At 39.5% G+C, this 22,631-nt stretch overlaps 1 protein-coding gene across 1 annotated transcript in view; it reads left to right on the top strand.

Annotated features, from left to right (window-relative positions):
• The window catches only part of tmprss9 (transmembrane serine protease 9), a 29,711-nt gene that overhangs the window by 4,871 nt on the left and 2,209 nt on the right, over window positions 1-22,631 (top strand). Inside the window, exons 3-13 of the mRNA XM_079808052.1 lie at window positions 2,637-2,704; window positions 2,782-2,957; window positions 3,034-3,075; window positions 4,016-4,129; window positions 6,926-7,091; window positions 7,174-7,448; window positions 9,123-9,265; window positions 13,790-14,177; window positions 16,438-16,606; window positions 16,685-16,950; window positions 19,231-19,367. Of these exons, the coding sequence (XP_079664178.1) occupies window positions 2,637-2,704; window positions 2,782-2,957; window positions 3,034-3,075; window positions 4,016-4,129; window positions 6,926-7,091; window positions 7,174-7,448; window positions 9,123-9,265; window positions 13,790-14,177; window positions 16,438-16,606; window positions 16,685-16,950; window positions 19,231-19,367 (1,944 nt within the window). The remainder of the gene's footprint in view (window positions 1-2,636; window positions 2,705-2,781; window positions 2,958-3,033; window positions 3,076-4,015; window positions 4,130-6,925; window positions 7,092-7,173; window positions 7,449-9,122; window positions 9,266-13,789; window positions 14,178-16,437; window positions 16,607-16,684; window positions 16,951-19,230; window positions 19,368-22,631) is intronic.

Raw genomic sequence — 22,631 nt, 5'->3', positions numbered from 1 at the left:
AATGCTGATTGGCCATATGCCTAGCAATAGATATTAAATCATCATGTGCCAGCTAAAAAACACCTGGTGCTCTTCTGAAAACGGCCAGCTGGTGGCGCTTGAGAGCTTTGCAAGTGAGCGTTTTTCCATCTGAGATACTTTTTGCTATGAATATGACACAGAATATCCATGTGTGTAATGTGTTACTAGCATCTCATTTTGAAGAATATTACTGAATATAAAAATGCAGTAAAAGCAGTATTTACTTCTCCTTTATTGTTGTTCAGTCGGTGTACCAGTGGGATGATTGGTCGGTGTAGTTTTTGTCCCGCCCCTCCTCCACTGTGATTGGGCGGCCGGGTAAAAAGTGACAGTAACGAGCGCTGCATATTACCCAACGTTGAACAGTAAAAAAAAAACAAAGACGGGGCAAATCAACTCTTTAAATATTATTATGGTACATAATCAAAATGTCGTCAGTTTGCCTAAATGAGAACACCGAACGCTCAAGTGTTTTACGCACCATTTACACGTGGTAGGGATGCATTTCTTTCGTACCAATGAACATTTTCGTGAATCCGAAAATTTACGTCAGAGTGGCTTTACGAATGATTTACTAGGCCTGTCACGATAACTACTTTTTGTTTCGCGATATATCGTCCCAGAAATAATTGCGATAAACGATATTTTTGTCATTATAAGACTATTTTATGCCACTGAATATATAATCCTAATATAACAGCATAGTAATGCAAGTAGACCTATACACTTTCAAACGACAACCTTTTAATTCTTTAGATCATGGAAATTAAGGGTAAAAAATATATTATCCTAAATAAATTTAAAAAAATTTAATAAATAGTAAATAAACATTTTCGCTTGTTAACACTCATCATTATGCGTTGACGGAACAGGGGATTGCGGCTTTGAAATCGAGTCCATTTGGGCTTATTCTTCCAAACTGTCAGTAGTTGTCAGGAAAACCAATACGCCTAAAATGGCGGCTTTTTTCACCTGACGATAACCGCTCTGTGTATGAAGGACCTGCCCGAGAACCACGTTCGCCTCCGTCACGGAAAACATACAGGAGGACAGTAAAATCGAGTAAAATGTTGGTGACATTCATTATCATGTACACATAATGGACGATATATTGAATCAAAAAAAAAAATTATAATATACATATATTGTGCGATATCTATATTGATTATTGCGACAGGCCTACGATTTACACACAAATTCGTTCTGCTCGTGTTTCATGAATGAGGCCCATTGTGTTTGACTGTTCAGTATTGTTCATATTTACATTTAACCCTTTAAGACCTAAGGGTATTTTTACAATTAATTTTCCGCCTGGTTTTATTTACTAAAAAAGCTTGTAAAACATCAACCCTGTTGTGCACAGACAATTGACACACCTCTTTTTTTTCAAGACAAGTTGCACTATCAGTATATGTGTGTTGCATTGATGTCACCTGAATGTAAAATAAGTTATGGGACCATAAAGACAAAAGGAAACATAAAACGGAAATTGAATCACTCAAATATTTATTGAAAACACACACAAATAAATTAAAGCTAAGCATATTTCCTCTGGAAAACAGTTTGTTCAAGTCTTTGGAGTCCTGGAACTCAGGAATAAACATGAGAACCAAAACTATTTACATTTTTCCAAAAAAAGTCCAGGCGTTTTTGGCCTCTTTGGATTTTGGATATTTACTGGTGCCAAGCCTCAAAACAGCTCACATCAGGAACTTCTCCTCAAACTTTCTCCTCAAACTTTTTCCTCAAACTTTCTCCACAAAACTGCAGCGCGTCTCTCTCTCTCTCTCTCTCCTCAACACTAGCCGTGCGCCTCTCTCTCTCCACAATAACAGAGCTGTGGTTCATGCGTAATGACGCACACCAACGTGGATGACGGATCAGCCTGTCATTGGTCAAACCCTCATCCAAAATGGCAGCTAGCATCGCGCTAGCGGTAAAAATGACGGAAAATGTATAAATTATGGACATCAAGTGGATATATCTTGGATGTAAGCGTTTTGATTTATTGCTGAACAACTCCAAAAAGATGCACATGTTCCAGGCTGGATAGAAAACCTTCTGTAAAGGCTACAAAGACACCAAAGACACCCCCGTGATGGCTAGCTCGTTAGCTTTCTGCTGGAAAAAAACAGTAAGAAAATCGATAAAAGTTTCATGAAATAATATAGATATTTATCGGAGGTGCCGTGTGACGTCGTGGGCGACGCCGTCGGGCTCTGAGGGTTAAAAAACAGACATAAAAGTAACTTAAAAGTTACTTTCCCTAGTTACTAATTACTTTTGATATACAGTAATTGGTAGATGTAACTGTTACTAATTACTAATTTTCAGGAACTTGCCCAACACGGCTGAAAATAGGCTAACTTCAGTCAACATAACCAACGGGACGACCGGCTCACACAGAGAGCGCTGGGACTATTTTCAGCCGCTGCGTAAGATCGTATTAAGAGAGATGCTAACGGTCTAATCAGATTCAATGATCTATGCTAAGCTATGCTAACAGTGCAGACCCGGAGATCGGCTGAATGGATGAGAAAACGCTCAACTGTTTAACTCAAAAATAGTGGCGTGTTCCTTTAAGAAACACGGCTGTCTTGGTTTTTTTTTTTCAGATCAGGACTATCTTCACCGCCTCTGCTGTGGCTAATCACTTCACTGACTGCCAGATAGTTGCTTATGGGTAGGTATGAAACAAGGTGGGATATTATGTCTGCGTAAATGTTTGGTATTTGATTAAGAGTCTGCGATGTCTTTCAGGAATATGAACTCAAATGTGTTGACCACTCTTCGTTTGGTCTTCCGGGTTTCTCAAGTCCAGGGATACACGGAGAACTTCGTTCAAGACCTGCTTCGCTCTGGATTTAAGGCCATGCTGAACGGGAAGCCTATCGCTGTCCCAGAATACGGAGAGATCAGTGGCATCATCCTTCTTGGTACGCCGGAATCCTATAAAGACAATAAGCCAATAATAGTGTCATTTTAACCATTTGTTTTGTTTTGTTATTCCAGGGGCGAGTGGGAAGTCCTTCTACGAGATTGTCAATGACATCAGTAAGACAAATGTGCTTATACTGTTGATCATATCAAGGTTAAAGGGTTAGTTCACCCAAAAATGTAAATTGTGTCATTAATGACTGAGCCTCATGTGGTTGGACACCCGTCAGACCTCCGTTCATCTTCAGACACAAATGAAGATATTTTAGTGTAAATCTGATGCTGAGAAAGGCTTCAGATAGGCCTCCATTGGCATTCAGTACATTTACATTATTTTACATTCATTGAATTTACATTACATAACGCTCCAAACTGCTGAATCGACTCACTGATTCATAACGCTCTGAACTGCTGAATCGACTCACTGATTCATAACGCTCTGAACCGCTGAATCGACTCACTGATTCATAACGCTCTGAACCGCTGAATCGACTCACTGATTCATAACGCTCTGAACTGCTGAATCGACTCACTGATTCATAACGCTCTGAACTGCTGAATCGACTCACTGATTCATAACGCTCTGAACTGCTGAATCGACTCACTGATTCATAACGCTCTGAACCGCTGAATCGACTCACTGATTCATAACGCTCCGAACCGCTGAATCGACTCACTGATTCATAACGCTTCGAAGCTTCATGAGGCCGTGTTTTTAAATCGTCATCACTATATAAGTCGTTATTTAGGGTTTTTTGCGCACAGAAACTATTCTCGCCTTCATAAAGTTATTGTAGAGCCGCTGTAGTGAGATGGACTTTGTAACTTTAGTCTTTAGTGTCTTTTAAGGGTCTTGAGAGTGTAAAGTTGAGCCAATGGAGGCCTTTCAGAGCATCAGATTTACACTAAAATATCTTCATTTGTGTCTGAAGATGAACGGAGGTCTGACGGGTGTCCAACCACATGAGGCTCAGTCATTAATGACACAATTTACATTTTTGGCTGAACTGACCCTTTAATTGAAAGCGTGCTCAGATGTCTTTTTCTGTTACGGCAGGTAAATGTCCTGAGGACACGTTTACTTGTGACAACAGCGAATGCGTCACGAAGCCAAATCCAGAATGCGACTTTATTACCGATTGTGTGGATGGTTCAGATGAAGCCTTTTGCTGTAAGTCTCTCTATCTTGCTATCATTTACCAGCTGTTCGTTTCCTTTTTGAAAGTTTAAGAACTCATTTTGGCCTAAAGATAATTGATTACATTTGACATAGTAGTATAAAAAAGTTAAATGTTTTAAAGGGATAGTTCACCCAAAAATGAACATTAGCCCATGATTTCCTCTCCCTCAGCTCATCTGAGGTGTGTGTGACATTCTTCTCTCAGACGAACACAATCAGAGTTATATTAATAATGCCCTGACTCTTACAAGCTTTATTATGACAGTGAATGACAGATGCACTTTTATGATGGATAGATGCACCTTTATGATGGACAGATGCACTTTTATGATGGACAGATGCACTTTTATGATGGATAGATGCACTTTTATGATGGACAGATGCACTTTTATGATGGACAGATGCACTTTTATGATGGATGAATGCGCTTTTATGATGGATAGATGCACTTTTATGATGGATAGATGCACTTTTATGATGGATAGATGCACCTTTATGATGGATAGATGCACTTTTATGATGGACAGATGCACTTTTATGATGGACAGATGCACTTTTATGATGGATGAATGCGCTTTTATGATGGATGGATGCGCTTTTATGATGGATAGATGCACTTTTATGATGGATAAATGCACTTTTATGATGGATAGATGCGCTTTTATGATGGACAGATGCACTTTTATGATGGATAGATGCACTTTTATGATGGATAGATGCACTTTTATGATGGACAGATGCACTTTTATGATGGATAGATGCACTTTTATGATGGATAGATGCACTATTATGATGGACAGATGCACTTTTATGATGGATAGATGCACTTTTATGATGGATAGATGCACTATTATGATGGATGAATGCGCTTTTATGATGGATAGATGCACTTTTATGATGGACAGATGCACTTTTATGATGGATAGATGCACTTTTATGATGGATAGATGCACTATTATGATGGATGAATGCGCTTTTATGATGGATAGATGCACTTTTATGATGGACAGATGCACTATTATGATGGATGGATGCACTTTTATGATGGATAGATGCACTTTTATGATGGACAGATGCACTTTTATGATGGATAGATGCACTTTTATGATGGATAGATGCACTATTATGATGGATGAATGCGCTTTTATGATGGACAGATGCACTTTTATGATGGATAGATGCACTTTTATGATGGACAGATGCACTTTTATGATGGATAGATGCACTTTTATGATGGACAGATGCACTTTTATGATGGATAGATGCACTTTTATGATGGATAGATGCACTATTATGATGGATGAATGCGCTTTTATGATGGATAGATGCACCTTTATGATGGATAGATGCACTTTTATGATAGATAGATGCACTTTTATGATGGATAGATGCACTTTTATGATGGATAGATGCACCTTTATGATGGATAGATGCACTTTTATGATGAATAGAAGCTCTTTTATGATGGATGGATGCACTTTTATGATGGACAGATGCACTTTTATGATGAATAGAAGCTCTTTTATGATGGATGGATGCACTTTTATGATGGATAGATGCACTTTTATGATGAATAGAAGCTCTTTTATGATGGATGGATGCACTTTTATGATGGATAGATGCACTTTTATGATGAATAGAAGCTCTTTTATGATGGACAAATGCACTTTTATGATGGACAGATGCACTTTTATAATGGATAGATGCACTTTTATGATGGATAGATGCACTTTTATGATGGACAGATGCACTTTTATAATGGATAGATGCACTTTTATGATGGACAGATGCACTTTTATGATGGATGACTGCGCTTTTATGATGGATAGATGCACTTTTATGATGGACAGATGCACTTTTATAATGGATAGATGCACTTTTATGATGGATAGATGCACTTTTATGATGGACAGATGCACTTTTATAATGGATAGATGCACTTTTATGATGGACAGATGCACTATTATGATGGATGAATGCGCTTTTATGATGGATAGATGCACTTTTATGATGGATAGATGCACTTTTATGATGGACAGATGCACCTTTAAGATGGATAGATGCACTTTTATGATGGATGAATGCACTTTTATGATGGATGAATGCACTTTTATGATGGATGGATGCACTTTTATAATGGACAAATGCACTTTTATGATGAATAGATGCGCTTTTATGATGGACAGATGCACTTTTATGATGGATAGATGCACTTTTATGATGGATAGATGCACTTTTATGATGGATGAATGCACTTTTATGATGGATGAATGCACTTTTATGATGGATGGATGCACTTTTATGATGAATAGATGCACTTTTATGATGAATAGATGCGCTTTTATGATGGACAGATGCACTTTTATGATGGACAGATGCACTTTTATAATGGACAAATGCACTTTTATGATGAATAGATGCGCTTTTATAATGGACAAATGCACTTTTATGATGAATAGATGCGCTTTTATAATGGACAGATGCACTTTTATAATGGACAGATGCACTTTTATGATGGACAGATGCACTTTTATGATGGACAGATGCACTTTTATAATGGACAGATGCACTTTTATGATGGACAGATGCACTTTTATAATGGACAGATGCACATATATTTTGTTGATTGTTTCAGCCCCATCCAGCTTCATACCACAGTAACGTAAATAAATCTGTAGAGGTGAAGAGTCAAGACTATCATAAGGCATCATCAAGCTACGCCTTTGTTTTGAATAAGCAATGAAAATGCCATATTTCTCTGATTATGAACCGCTGTTCCTCCTCCAGCCTGTGGGTCGCGTCCTGTGATGGCGAGCCGTGTTGTGGGCGGTGAGAGTGCTCGTCATGGGGAGATGCCGTGGCAGGTCAGCCTCCGGCTCCGGGGCCGCCACACCTGCGGGGCCTCCATCGTCAACAACCACTGGCTCGTCAGTGCCGCCCATTGTTTTGAAATGTGAGGAAGCAGATCTGTCATATCTTCAGTCCTGCACTAGATGCTAACGTGTAACTGAATGTATCTTCCTTGTATACCAAAGAGAAAACAACCCAGATGATTGGACGGCTCTTGTGGGAGCCAATCACGTCAGTGGAGAGGAGGGAGAAGCCACTATAGTGAAGATCAAGTCCCTGGTTGTGTCTCCGGTTTATGATCCCATGACCACTGACAGTGATGTGACCGTCCTGGAGCTGGAAACGCCCTTGACCTTTAGCCCTTATGTTCAGCCAGTGTGCATCCCATCATCCTCTCACATTTTCAGCCCTGGGCAGAACTGCATCGTCTCTGGATGGGGCGCTCTTAACCAGTACTCCAGTGAGTTGAACGTTTGTTTAGCTTGAGTTTAACTCTGTGATTGGTCACTTCAGATGCTCCTCCAACCAGAGCCTAGTCTCAAACCGGTTCCCAAAGCACCAGCTCTGAACCAGGAGAAGTGTCAATCAATCAATCAATCAATCAATAACTCACATTTATGACACACAATTGTTTATGAACTAATGCTGATGAATGTTTACTTTACAATGTTTATATAGTAATGTGTTTTAGACGGTTGTAATGATGCATATTTGATCTCCTGAACTTGAATGAGCTCCTGCAACTGCAATAGAGGAGCAGACATTTCAAAATAAGAGTCCTGGTGTATTTCAGATTGTTTATCATTAAAAGTCGCGCATTATATATTCGTTTTTGCTTACACGATAAACTGTATTTAATTTAATTCCCATTTAATTCATAGTCAGGAGGAAAGAGCAGTATTAGACACATATTCAATAAAGTATCAGGGTTATAATAGTTCACTAAAACCATTAAAAAAAAATCTTCATTACTTGAAATTAAAAGCTTTAACTTAACCTGACCTGATATGGCCTACTGACTAAAACAGAAATACAAAGTTATAAAACTATATGGATGTTTTTAAAAAAGTGAATTGAGCTCTTTCGTGTATTTTTAAAGGTCCCATTCCGCATGATCCCATTGTTCAAACTTTAGTTAGTGTGTAATGTTGCTGTTAGAGCATAAATAATACCTGTAAAATTATAAAGCTCAAAGTTCAATGCCAAGCGAGATATTTTATTTAACAGAAGTTCCCTTTCAAAGCCTACAGCGAACGGCTGGCTTGAACTACATCCTGGTACTTCCTTCTTTAATTACGTCAGTAGAACAGACTAACCTCCGCCCACAAAGAAACGCGAAAAAGGGGGCGCGGTCTTGTTGCTGTCCCACGTGGAGAAGCGGACGTGTCGCGTGGAGAAAAGGAACTGTTGCGTTGAGTGTGTTTATCGCCATGTCGTCGAGACGCTGTTATTTTCATCCAGGAGTCAAATCACCTTTGTTTGGCTTTCCCAGGGACGCTGTAGAGATTATTGAACGCATACATCTCTCCGTTAAGAGGCGTGACCTTTCCAACATGCGCTAAGCTGCTGTCGAATCACAACACAGGAACTGCTGGCACGTGCGCTAAAGCTGCGGTCGAATTACAACACGGTAAGCGCTTGCACAATCAGAACTCGTTACGTATTTCTGAAGGAGGGACTTCATAGAAAGAGGAAATCACCAGCCGTTTTTAGGACAGTGAAAACAGCGGTACACAGATAAGTACATTGTGTGAAAAATACTGTGTTTTTTTACACGCGAAACATGAACACATGTTATATTGCACACTGTAAACACACTCAAAGCTTCAAAAAAACACGAAGAACGGGACCTTTAATGTCAACAACAAAATGATTGATTCGAGTGACAGTCGGTTATGTGACGCTTAAATGCTTAATGTATTACAATTGAACTAAACTCATTAGATTTTAGTCGACTAAAACTAGACTTAAACTAAAAACAATTCAGGCGACTAAAATATGACTAAAACTAAATTAACACTGAGCGGTTCATGCTGGTGGAAAAGGGTTTTTTTGATCATAATGAGATCCTTTTTGGCAAAAGTCAAAGATCTGACGCCTCTTTTTAAGACTTCTCCTCTTTGTGCCTGAGCAGGTGATGTCCCCTCTACATTACAGAAGGCAATCGTGAAGATCATTGACTCGAAAGTCTGCAACAAGTCATCTGTATACAGAGGTGCGCTCACACAAAATATGATGTGTGCTGGTTTTCTCCAAGGGAAGGTGGACTCATGTCAGGTAAGGTTTCAGCAATAATGCCTGTTTGCATAAAGCACCTTCAGTTTTTCCCTCAAGTCTGAACTTAAGGGGCGATTTCCCCTTACCTAAGAGAATAACTTAAGGGTGTTGCATATAATCTCTTAAACGGTTCTCTTAGGGAAACATTGAAGTGTTTCACGACAGCAATCCTGGATTCACGTTTATAAAAGTCTTGTTACCATAGTAACACTAATGCTGCGTTCACACCAAACGTGAATAGAGCGTCAAATTCACGTCTAGTTTGACGCTTGAACTTTGAATGCATTCGCGCGTCCAAAGCGAGATGGACACGAGTATAAAGCAAATCGCTTGAAGAGAAATTGACGCGCGTCCTTTTGCGCTTTTCATAGTGGTTTTGTGCGGCCGCGAAATTTAAAAATACTGTTATTGTGTCACGAAATGTAGTTTTAAGAGTTGTTCAGTCGAGAATGTAGTGGTTTAAAGCTCAAATTGGTGGTTTATTTGTAAAGATAGCGCCTGTTTAAAGATGTTGTGAGATCCCGCCTTGAACAGCCTCACCTCGGCTAGTACTCCTGACTTCTGCCGCTGGTAAACCAGACATGTTTAAATTCACAATCTATAGCTTTGGTTCTATTATATGAAACATATAAGACATTAATGACTTGTTATAACTTTAACTATGTAAGTTTTTCTTCATCTCGTTCAGAAATGTACGTATGACTGCAAGTGTTCAGTGTCAGTGGTTGCGATGTGTGATGGTCAAATCTGTATTTTTGCAACAATTTTTCATCGCTAAGATGGTCCAAAGGGTTCTTCCTATCCCTAAAAACTCTTCTTGGCACATAATGATCTTCAGCTGGTTCATAAATTCAGCCATGTCGTCTTATTTTTGTCCGTGTTACGAGGTTACGATTTCCAAACCTTAAGTTACACTTTAAGGGGTTTTATGCAACACTTAACGCTTTTTAAGGGATTACTTAAGTGAAAAAACAGCATTTAAGGGGAATTCTAAGTGTTTATGACGTTTCACTTAAGGGTTTTTTTCTGCAACACCCTTTGGTTTAAGGGAAACATAAGGACGAACTTGAGAGAATGTGCTTTGAGAGCTGATGCCCAGTTTCACAATTTGCTGTTTTAAAGGATTAGTTCACTTTAAAAATGATAGTTTCCTCACTCCATCTCATCCCAGATGTTCACGTGTTTCTTTCTTCAGTTTTTTGAGGATCATTCCAGGATTTTTCTGCTCATAATGGACTTCAATGGGAACCAACGGCTGAAGGTCCAAATCACTGCAGTTTCAGAGGCTCTGACCAATCCCAGACGAGGAATAGAGTCTGATCTAGAGGAACCATCGCCACATTTACAACACACACACACGTTTATACACTTTAACCTCTAATGCTCATCTGGAGCTGCTCTGAGACACACCACGGGTTGAGCAATCACGCCAGAAAGGTCATGTGATGTAGGCGGAAGTGCCGCCCCAAGCGCTCGTGTGAAGACTAATACACACATCCTTTAGCAGAAAAAGGTTAAACAACGATGTTGAAGAGGGCGTTTGTATTAGTTTTCACATGTTCGCTTGGGGCGGTACTTCCACCTACATCACGTGACCCAGAGATGTTCACATTTTTTGTCATGAGTCGAAAAGTCATTTCATGTCTTACGGAGAAAAAACCTCATATTCAAAAATCCTTTTTTAAAATTTTATTTAGACCGAATATATGACCATTCTATCATCTGTTTTGTATGTAACTAAAATCCTAACATCCAGCCCGTTATGATCCATTATAATGTAAAATATAAAACAAAAGACAAGTAGTCATTTTCAACACAGTCGCTGAGTGGACACAAGATGGCGCCAGTCATATTTGTTGTTTTTGATGACAGACATTATCAGAAAATAATCAAACCTCTGAACGTTTCTAGTTGTTTCTAGTCAATAGAAAACTACGCATGCTGATTGCGATACGTTAAAATATGCGCTTTAAGCAATAAATGGATTAACATCTTTCTATCTCTCTCTCGTAGACGCACATTAAGTGAGAAAATCTGCGAAAAGATTGATCAAAGTAAACGTAGTGCTAGATTTAAAGGTTAGATTCTATTCATGTTTTGAACAAGGGTCACCTCCTCCAGTTTCTCTTGAAGCCGATACTGAAGTGAGTTAACAGACTCCAGAAGGAGCAGAATCTCATTGAGCTCATGTTAAAATCATAGATATCCATAATAAAGGCTAGATGTCTCGTCCGCGCTGCTGACCAATGGAGGTCGACGTCTACACCTGGCGGCCATCTTGTCTCAGTCAGCTCGCTCACTCGTAACATTGTGTTTTTAAATAACCATAACTTGCTAAATTTTCTACCGATTTTCAAACTGTTTGGTTTGTTATAAACGTCAGAGATGTAGTTATGACACTGCATACTTATGAATAGTTATTCATAATTTGTTCAAGCATCCATAATTATAGCCACGTTAATAACGTTTGTAAGAAACCAAACCGTTTGTAAATGCGTCCAGATTTCAGCGAGATAAGAGTATTTGTGTTCAGATCACTCGCCTTACATCAGGAGCCGCCAGAAAGCTGGCCTGTGACAAGATGGCCGCCAGAAAGCTGGCCTGTGACAAGATGGCCGCTAGAAAGCTGGCCTGTGACAAGATGGCCGCCAGAAAGCTGGCCTGTGACAAGATGGCCGCCAGAAAGCTGGTCTGTGACAAGACGGCCGCCAGAAAGCTGGCCTGTGACAAGATGGCCGCCAGAAAGCTGGCCTGTGACAAGATGGCCGCCAGAAAGCTGGCCTGTGACAAGATGGCCGCCAGAAAGCTGGCCTGTGACAAGATGGCCGCCAGAAAGCTGGCCTGTGACAAGATGGCCGCCGCTGATGACGTTAGAGACTCCGCTAGGCTTTATTATGGATATCTATGGTTAAAATGGCCAACTTTACAGCAGAAGAACACATGTTTACAGTCTGGGACAAACTGTGCTTTTGGTCTGTACGGCTAATGTTGCCCTTCATGACGACTGTGAGGGGGGAATTTATTTATAACTCATTCGTTTACATTATATAAAGCCTTAAAGTTCTGCATAATTAAGGGCGTGGCCACTTTGAGTGACAGGTGGATTGCCGTTTTAACAGGCTGGCAATGCAAAAGAGGTAATGTCATAACCTTTGTGGATGCCATGTCTAATAAAATGACGGTCTTTAATTGTTTTCCACACATTCTTTGCGTCTAGCCGATCTGACATGGTAATAAATACAAAAGTGAGAACATCCTGTCATGTTTCATGGGACTTTTATGACATTTCAGAGTTTACACGCAATACACGGACATCTGTAATCAAACTCTATGACAAGGGTCCGATCTGGTCACATCACGTACATGTGAAGCAGATATTATAACATTCAAATAAAGCTATTCCATTACGATAGATAAGGATTAAAGACTTAAAATATTTACAAGTCAAGTCTGAAATCTCAAAAAATGTGGCGTGATTGCTCAACCCGTTGTGTCTCTCAGAGCAGCTCCAGATGAGCATTAGAGGTTAAAGTGTATAAATGTGTGTGTGTGTGTTGTAAATGTGGCGATGGTTCCTCTAGATCAGACTCTATTCCTCGTCTGGGATTGGTCAGAGCCTCTGAAACTGCAGTGATTTGGACCTTCAGCCGTTGGTTCCCATTGAAGTCCATTATGAGCAGAAAAATCCTGGAATGATCCTCAAAAACTGAAGAAAGAAACACGTGAACATCTTGGATGAGATGGAGTGAGGAAACTATCATTTTTAAAGTGAACTCATCCATTTAAAATATGCTGTCTTTAAGTTGTTTCTAAATTAATTTGGAGAGTAACTGAAATGATTACAATATTAAAAACTCCAATGTTTTTAATTGCAATGAATCATGATTAATTACAGAAAAAATGTGATTAATTAGTTTTTTTTAAATGATCAATTCACAGCACTAGTAGTGTCTTGAAGTGCTTCGAGTGCAGTGTTATGTTGCAGTATTTGTCCTGAAAAGTAAATGTGATCAATAAATGTAAGGTCATTCCTATTTTATGTTTTATGTTCTATTATATTAACATTAAAAACACACTCTTTTTATGACTAAAGTAACAGTTTAGGGTAAAAAAAAAAACTGACTTCCCAAAAATGTAAACGAAAAAAAAAAAGGAATTAGCAAAAAATTAAACGGAATTTGGGAAAAAATAAAACGGATTTCGTAGGGCCCTAAAAAGAACAGTGAACAAGTTTACAAGTGGGCAATTAAAAAGAAATTAACAGCCACAAACCTGTATATTAAACTCTTTTTATTTTAGGTACACTTGTGTACATTAGAACAGAACCCATCTCTATATTTCAAATGCATTCAATTATGTTAAATACAACACAATTGTGTTTTTATGGATACTTTGATACATTTATTCTAAAACATAAAAAGGATATTGGATGATTGTTGACCTGAACATCTGGGATGAGATGGAGTGAGTAAACTATCATTTTTAAAGTGAACTCATCCTTTAATTGTGGTTTTTGGCCTTTAGGGAGACTCTGGAGGTCCTCTGGTTTGTGAGGTGGCGGCTGGGCGGTTTTTCCTGGCGGGCGTGGTGAGTTGGGGAGTGGGATGTGCACAGATCAATAAGCCCGGAGTATATTCCCGCGTCACCAAACTCCGCAACTGGATTCTGGGCTACACCAATACTGCACCAACAATCCCAGTCGCCCCCACTGTCCCTAGTGTCCCAACCACTGAGGCTCACCTGGTTAAAACCATGAACCAATCCTCTGAGCCTGCCAGTGTTGAGAATAATCCTGCCCCTGGGAACTGCAGTGGGAATTATAACTGTGGCGGAGACCAGTGCATCAGCAAGATAAACCCAGAGTGTGACCGAGTCATCGACTGCCCCAATGAGGCGGATGAGAGAAACTGTGGTGAGTAAATCTCTAATCATCTCTACAGCAGGGCTGCCCAATCCTGGAGATCCCGATCCCGGACAATTTAGCTCCAAACCTAATCAAATACCCTGTGTGTCGGAACTGAGCTCTGCAGGAACACCCCTGCTCTACAACTATCCCTTTGGTTTGCACCAGTCAATGTATAAACAACCCGCACCCGACTGACGTTTTCAACTAACCCACAACTCGGACCGCAAAAAAAACAAAAGAATAAATTGTAGCCGACCCGCTTCCTTATGTGGCGTTCACACCGGACGCGATTCGCGCTTATCGCGCGAAGGTGGACGCTTGAACATTTTGAGTTTACTCGCTTCAATCGCGCGTGAAATTCGCGCGAATCGTGCGCGACATTCACTGCACAACAGACGTGAGTTCGCCTCATGGGCGGGGCTTCTGCCAGCGGCTCGTCTCGTTGAGAAATGGCTGACATGGGCTGTGTTTACACATCTTTTTTTGTTAAAATCTACTGTTAATGTGTGACAAAACGTAGTTTTTAAGACTTTTTCAGTCGATAATGTAGTTGTTTAAAGCTCAAATCAGTGGTTTATTTATATAAAGAGTGCCTATTTGAACATGTGATGTGGTGTTTTGGGAGTTGTGAGCTCCAGTGGATCAGCGGCGCTCATTAACCCGGTGAGATCAGCCTTTCCTCAGCTAGTTCTTCTGCCGCTGGCTCTGATGTCTCTGTGGTTTGTCTCGAGCTATAATTCGTCTTGTAACGGCCGATCTTTGCTCTCATGGATCTATAATTTGTTCCCTGGCAAATCGTTTAGGCTGAGGGCAAAGAGAAGTTTCAATACTTTATATTTTTAGGCTATAACTGTACGTTGCAGTTGTAACGTTAGCCAACTAGCACTGACTTTGAATGTTTGACTGAATTGTTTGCTTTATTTCATGTAGAGCTTATTATACCTTTTATACCTTTGTATTATCGATCAAACATAAACTTGCATTTAACAAAAAGAGACTGGGTTGTGTTTCATGTCATTTAATGTTATCACAGTGATAATCATATTGTCTGAACCAGATATTAATATACAGATTTTCTCCTCATTGTTGTCACTACTAGAGCAAGCTCCTGATTGGTTAACGCGGCGCGAAATATCCGCCAAAGTTCAGATTTTTCAACTTGAGCGATTTGCGCGAATCGCACGTTCAAAACGCTCAATTCGCGTCCTTCGCGCCACCTCAAACGCGCGAATCGCGCCGCAGAATGCCATTTCGCGTCTCTGCATTGACTTAACATGTAAATCACTCGCGCGAATCGCGTCCGGTGTGAACGCACCATTACCCGCATTTTTAAAAGAAGTAAATGCTCATTGTAGCGTCATTCGGTCTGGACTCGCTCCATAGAGGAGGAATTATGCCCGAACAGAAACTGTTCGGACCAATGAAATCATCAGGGCGGGCTTTAGACGATGATGGACAGATGATCAACAGTAGCGTAATCATCCACGTCATCGAAGGCTCTTGGGTTGAATTTGCTCTAATCCTAAACGGAGAACTTGTTCGTATATGCGTTCACCTTCACTATTTCTCTCAGAAACGATGATCGTGTTGGTAAGTACTCTGTGTATCCTTAAATTATTTTATTACTGGCAAAGATCGTTTACACTCATATTTTTCTTGTAACGTTACTTAATCCAGCGTGCGTGCAGACAGGGTTTCCAAGTGTTTTTGCAATGTCGCGCACAATTGCTACTCAAAACGTTTGGTTGGCAAAATATGTTATTTTGGCAAGGTTGCCTGCTAAAATTCGCATTCCTGGGTTTATATAATCACATAATTGGGGTCGCTTCAACCCGCGGACATGGAGAAAAACACGGACTTGGCAACAGTGCAGTTGAGTTCTGTTGACATTTGACAACTAACGTTACGCGTCGCTCCGTTGCTCTGATTGGTTGTGGGTCTATCCAATTGAGGTCTTTCCTGGCTCGGTTGAAACACGCCCCATAATCAAAGCTCAATGGAGCAGATCAGACTCATATTCTGACTAGAATTGAGTATGGCCACGCCAGGCTAATATGTGTGTATTATTATTATTATTATTCTGGCAGCTTTACAGCTCAGAGGTCATAATAGATGGGAATATTCGAGGGACCGGAGGCAACATGCTGGAGACGGGTTTATTGAGGATGATCTTGATTAAATAATTATTAAAGTGCAATATTCGAATGATCCAACACGCTGGAGTCCATTTTAGGGCCATTAAAGTAGTCCCTTGTTTACTCTGCAGACTGTGGGAGTCGTCCAGCCGTGGGCCAGGAGAGGATAATCGGCGGCGTCTCCGCCCGCAGAGGGGAATGGCCGTGGGTGGGCAGTCTGCAGTATCAGCGCTCTCACCGCTGCGGAGCCACGCTCATCCACTGCAAATGGCTCCTGACCGCCGCCCACTGCTTCAGAGGGTACTGCTCCACTCACTTCCCAGCATGCTCTAGTCTCACGGGAAGGATTGAATCATTATTTTGTGTTTTGGTTAATAGTGAGCTGGACGCTGCCAGCTGGACGGTAAGCCTCGGGTCGGTCATTTGGTCTGGAGTGGGTGCTCTGGTCATTCCCGTGCTGAGGATCCTCCCTCATCCTGCTTTCAATAGCAGCACCATGGCCTTTGACCTGGCCTTGGTGGAGCTCTCCATCCCCGCCCCCAAGTCCTACACCATCCAGACTGTGTGTTTGCCTTCGCCCTGGCACAGCTTCATCAAAACTATGGAGTGCTACATCATTGGATGGGGCGCTGTGAAGGAGGACGGTGAGTTTGGGGTTGGTCTAGTAGTGTTTGATTTGGTGTGGATAGTTCACCCAAAAACTAAATGTTTATGTTTATCACTTTTATGATGGATAAAAGCACTTTTATGATGGATAGATTCACTTTTATGATGGATAGATGCACTTTTATGATGGATGGATGCACTTTTATGATGGACGGATGCACTTTTATGATGGATAGATTCACTTTTATGATGGATAGATGCACTTTTATGATGGACAGATGCACTTTTATGATGGACGGATGCACTTTTATGATGGATAGATGCACTTTTATGATGGACAGATGCACTTTTATGATGGACAGATGTACTTTTATGATGGACAGATGCACTTTTATGATAGACAGATGCACTTTTATGATAGATGGATGCACTTTTATGATAGATAGATGCACTTTTATGATGGACAGATGCACTTTTATGATGGACAGATGCACTTTTATGATAGACAGATGCACTTTTATGATGGATAGATGCACTTTTATGATGGACAGATGCACTTTTATGATGGACAGATGCACTTTTATGATGGACAGATGCACTTTTATGATGGATGGATTCACTTTTATGATAGATGGATGCACTTTTATGATGGACAGATGCACTTTTATGATAGATGGATGCACTTTTATGATGGACAGATGCACTTTTATGATGGACAGATGCACTTTTATGATGAATAGATGCACTTTTATGATGGACAGATGCACTTTTATGATGGACAGATGCACTTTTATGATGGACAGATGCACTTTTATGATGGACAGATGCACTTTTATGATGGACAGATGCACTTTTATGATAGATGGATGCACTTTTATGATGGACAGATGCACTTTTATGATGGACAGATGCACTTTTATGATGAATAGATGCACTTTTATGATGGACAGATGCACTTTTATGATGGACAGATGCACTTTTATGATAGATGGATGCACTTTTATGATAGATGGATGCACTTTTATGATGGACAGATGCACTTTTATGATAGATGGATGCACTTTTATGATAGATAGATGCACTTTTATGATGGACAGATGCACTTTTATGATGGACAGATGCACTTTTATGATGGACAGATGCACTTTTATGATGGACAGATGCACTTTTATGATGGACAGATGCACTTTTATGATGGACAGATGCACTTTTATGATAGATGGATGCACTTTTATGATAGATGGATGCACTTTTATGATGGACAGATGCACTTTTATGATAGATGGATGCACTTTTATGATAGATAGATGCACTTTTATGATGGACAGATGCACTTTTATGATGGACAGATGAACTTTTATGATGGATAGATTCACTTTTATGATAGATGGATGCACTTTTATGATGGACAGATGCACTTTTATGATGGACAGATGCACTTTTATGATGGACAGATGCACTTTTATGATAGATGGATGCACTTTTATGATGGACAGATGCACTTTTATGATAGATGGATGCACTTTTATGATAGATAGATGCACTTTTATGATGGACAGATGCACTTTTATGATGGACAGATGCACTTTTATGATAGATGGATGCACTTTTATGATGGATAGATGCACTTTTATGATGGACAGATGCACTTTTATGATGGACAGATGCCTTTTATGATGGACAGATGCATTTTTATGATGGATAGATGCACTTTTGTGATGGATAGATTCACTTTTATGATGGATAGATGCACTTTTATGATGGATAGATTCACTTTTATGATGGATAGATTCACTTTTATGATGGATAGATGCGCTTTTATGATGGACAGATGCGCTTTTATGATGGACGGATGCACTTTTATGATAGATGGATGCACTTTTATGATGATAGATGCATTTTTATGATGGACAGATGCACTTTTTATGATGGACAGATGCACTTTTATGATGGACAGATGCACTTTTATGATGGACAGATGCGCTTTTATGATGGACAGATGCACTTTTATGATGGACAGATGCACTTTTATGATGGACAGATGCACTTTTATGATGGACAGATGCACTTTTATGATGGACAGATGCACTTTTCACCCAAAAACTAAATGTTTATGTTTATCAACCCCAGGGCATCAGAGATGTAGGTGTGTTTGTTTCTTCAGTCGAACACAAATGAAGATGTTTAACCGTTGCAATGTGATACTCGTATAATGATGATATTTTCGTTTCTTTATTCCTTGACGAACACACACTTTTCTTCTGGACATAATTATGGACTGCTTTTGAATTATGATGTCTGTTGTTTATCCCACACAGGTATGATATCCAATCTGCTGCAGAAAGCTCAGGTTAATGTCGTTGATGAGTGGGACTGCCAGCGAGTCTATGATGAAGAACTGACCGATCACATGATGTGTGCCGGCTCGATGGACGGGGACAAAGACACATGTTTGGTGAGTGTATGAAATCAGCAGTTGCACAGGAGGAGGAGAAACGCTCCGCTGCACTTACACTATGATACTTAAAGGGATAGTTCACCCAAAAATGAACATTAGCCCATGATTTCCTCTCCCTCAAGTCATCTGAAGTGTGTGACATTCTTCTCTCAGACGAATAAAATCTGAGTTACATTACAAATGTTCAGGCTAATCCAAGCTTTAGAATAGCAGTGATTGTTGCTCTGTTTTTGAAGTCCATAAAAAGTGCATCTATCCGTCATATAACTGCTCCAGCGGCTCTGGGGTGCTAATAAAGGCCTTCTGAACCGAATCGATGCGTTTGTATAAGAAAAATATCCATATTTATAACTTTATCAAGTAAACGACCGCCTTTTATGATGGATAGAAGCACTTTTATGATGGATAGATGCACTTTTATGATGGATAGATGCACTTTTATGATGGATAGATGCACTTTTATGATGGATAGATGCACTTTTATGATAGACGGATGCACTTTTATGATGGATAGATGCACTTTTATGATAGATGGATGCACTTTTATTCAATTCAATTCAATTCAATTCAAATTTATTTGTATAGCGCTTTTCACAATACACATTGTTTCAAAGCAGCTTTACAGAAAGTGCATTTCATAGATGTACAGTAAAAATGTTAAAAAGACAATGTTAAAGAATAATGTTCGAAAAAGTTAATCAATCGTGTATTCATTTAGGCCATAACAGCGCTGGCGTTGAGTCGTCTCTTCACAGGTGTCGGGGCATCTGAAGTCTCCATGAGAGGCTGATACAAACTGGAGCTGATGAACTATTTACCTCAGGACTAGTGTCCCGAGATAACAACCGAAAAGCAGATGGGAAATGATTAGCGTAGCTGCTGTTCAGAATATTATATTAATGCTTTTGATCCGATTTAACTGTAGTATAAAAAGATAATTATAATGTGAATGCTTGGCTAAAGAGATGCGTCTTTAATCTAGTTTTAAACTGGGACAGCGAGTCTGAACCTCGAACAATATCCGGAAGACTATTCCAGAGTTTAGGAGCTAAATGTGAAAAAGCCCTCCCTCCTTTAGTGGACTTAGATATCCTAGGAATGACCAGAAGCCTAGAGTTTAGTGATCTTAAAGAGCGCGATGGATTGTAGGGCGATAGAAGATCCGTTAGATACACTGGAGCTAAACCATTTAGGGCTTTATAGGTCAGTAGCAATACTTTGTAATTGATACGGATCTTAATAGGTAACCAGATGATAAAATTGGTGTTATATGATCATATTTTCTTGACCTAGTAAGAACTCTAGCAGCCGCATTTTGGACTAACTGTAGCTTGTTTATTGATGATGCAGGACAACCAGCTAATAAAGCATTACAGTAATCTAGTCTCGAGGTCATGAATGCATGAACTAACTTTTCTGCATCAGAAATAGATAGCATGTTACGTAGCTTAGCAATGATTCTAAGGTGGAAAAATGCTGTTCTTGTAACATATGAAATATGATTTTCGAAAGACAAGTTGCGGTCTAATATAACACCCAGGTCTCTTACTGTAGTGGATAAAGCGACAGGACATCCTTCCAAGTTAAAATTGTATTGCGAGAGGTTTTGTGGGCAGTTTTTTGGACCAATGAGTAACACCTCCGTTTTATCTGAATTTAATAGCAGAAAATGACACGTCATCCAGTATTTAATATCTTCAACACACGCTGTCAGTTTAGATAATTTATCGTTTTCATCCGGTCGTGATGAAATATATAATTGAGTGTCATCAGCATAACAGTGGAAATTAATTCCATGTTTTCTTATAATATTACCAAGTGGCAGCATATATATAGAGAATAGCAGAGGGCCTAGCATGGATCCTTGTGGCACCCCATAGTCTACTGACGTCATCTTTGATTTTTCCCCATTTAGACAGACAAAATGGTAGCGGTCTGATAAGTACGATCTAAACCAGTTTAATGCCTGTCCCTGAACACCAGTGTAATTTTGAAGTCGATCTAAGAGTATTTTATGATCTATAGTATCGAACGCAGCACTAAGATCGAGTAGAACTAGTATTGAGATACAGCCTTGGTCAGAAGCTAGAAGTAAATCATTTGTGATTTTAACGAGTGCGGTTTCTGTGCTGTGATGCTGCCTGAATCCTGATTGAAATTTTTCATAGATATCATTTTCTTGCAAGAAAGAGCACAATTGAGCGGACACAACTTTTTCTAGTATTTTAGACATGAATGGAAGATTTGAAATTGGTCTGTAATTTGCAAGGTTATTATGATCTAATTGTGGCTTCTTAATGAGAGGCTTTATGACTGCCAACTTGAATATTCTTGGAACATGACCTAAAGATAAAGACGAGTTAATAATATTGAGAAGATGCTCTTCCACTACAGGTAACAACTCTTTCAGTAGTTTAGTGGGTATTGGATCTAATAAACATGTTGTTGGTTTAGATGCAATGATAAGTTTATTTAGCTCTTCCTGTCCTATAGTTGTAAAGCGGTGTAGTAGTTCTTGACGGGCGATAATCGCGGTTGAATCATAAGACATCATTAAAGATTGTACATTTACAATTTTGTTTCTGATGCTTTCTATTTTTTCAGTGAAGAAGTTCATAAAATCATTACTACTAAACTGTGACGGAATATTTAGCTCAGGCGATGCTTGTTTATTTGTTAGTCTAGCCACGATGTTAAATAAAAACCTTGGGTTATTTTGGTTATTTTCTATTAGTTTGCGGAGATGCTCAGCCCTGGCTGCTTTTAGGGCCTTTTTATAACGTGACAGTATCTTTCCACGCGATTCTAAAGACCTCTAAATTAGTTTGTTTCCATTTACGCTCTAAGTTACGAGTTTCTCTCTTGATAACATGTGTAGCACTGTTGTACCATGGTGCTTTAGTTTTCTCTCTAACCTTTTTTAATCTAATTGGTGCAACAATTTCTAATGTGCTAGATAAAATGGTGCTCATACTGCTAGTCATTTCCTCTAGTTCATCTGTTTGTTTGGGTTCACTGAGCAGCTGAGACAGATCAGGTAAGCTATTTGCTATTAGCTATTTTATGATGGACAGATTCACTTTTATGATGGACAGATTCACTTTTATGATGGACAGATTCACTTTTATGATGGACAGATGCACTTTTATAATGGACAGATGCACTTTTATGATGGACAGATGCACTTTTATGATAGATGGATGCACTTTTATGATGGACAGATGCACTTTTATGATGGACAGATGCACTTTTATGATAGAT

This window comes from Gobio gobio (genome assembly GCF_949357685.1).
Source record: "Gobio gobio genome assembly, chromosome: 24".
Taxonomy (NCBI): Eukaryota; Metazoa; Chordata; class Actinopteri; order Cypriniformes; family Gobionidae; genus Gobio; species Gobio gobio.
The sequence above is the reverse complement of the archived record's forward strand: the minus strand, read 5'-3'. Positions and strand labels throughout refer to the sequence as shown.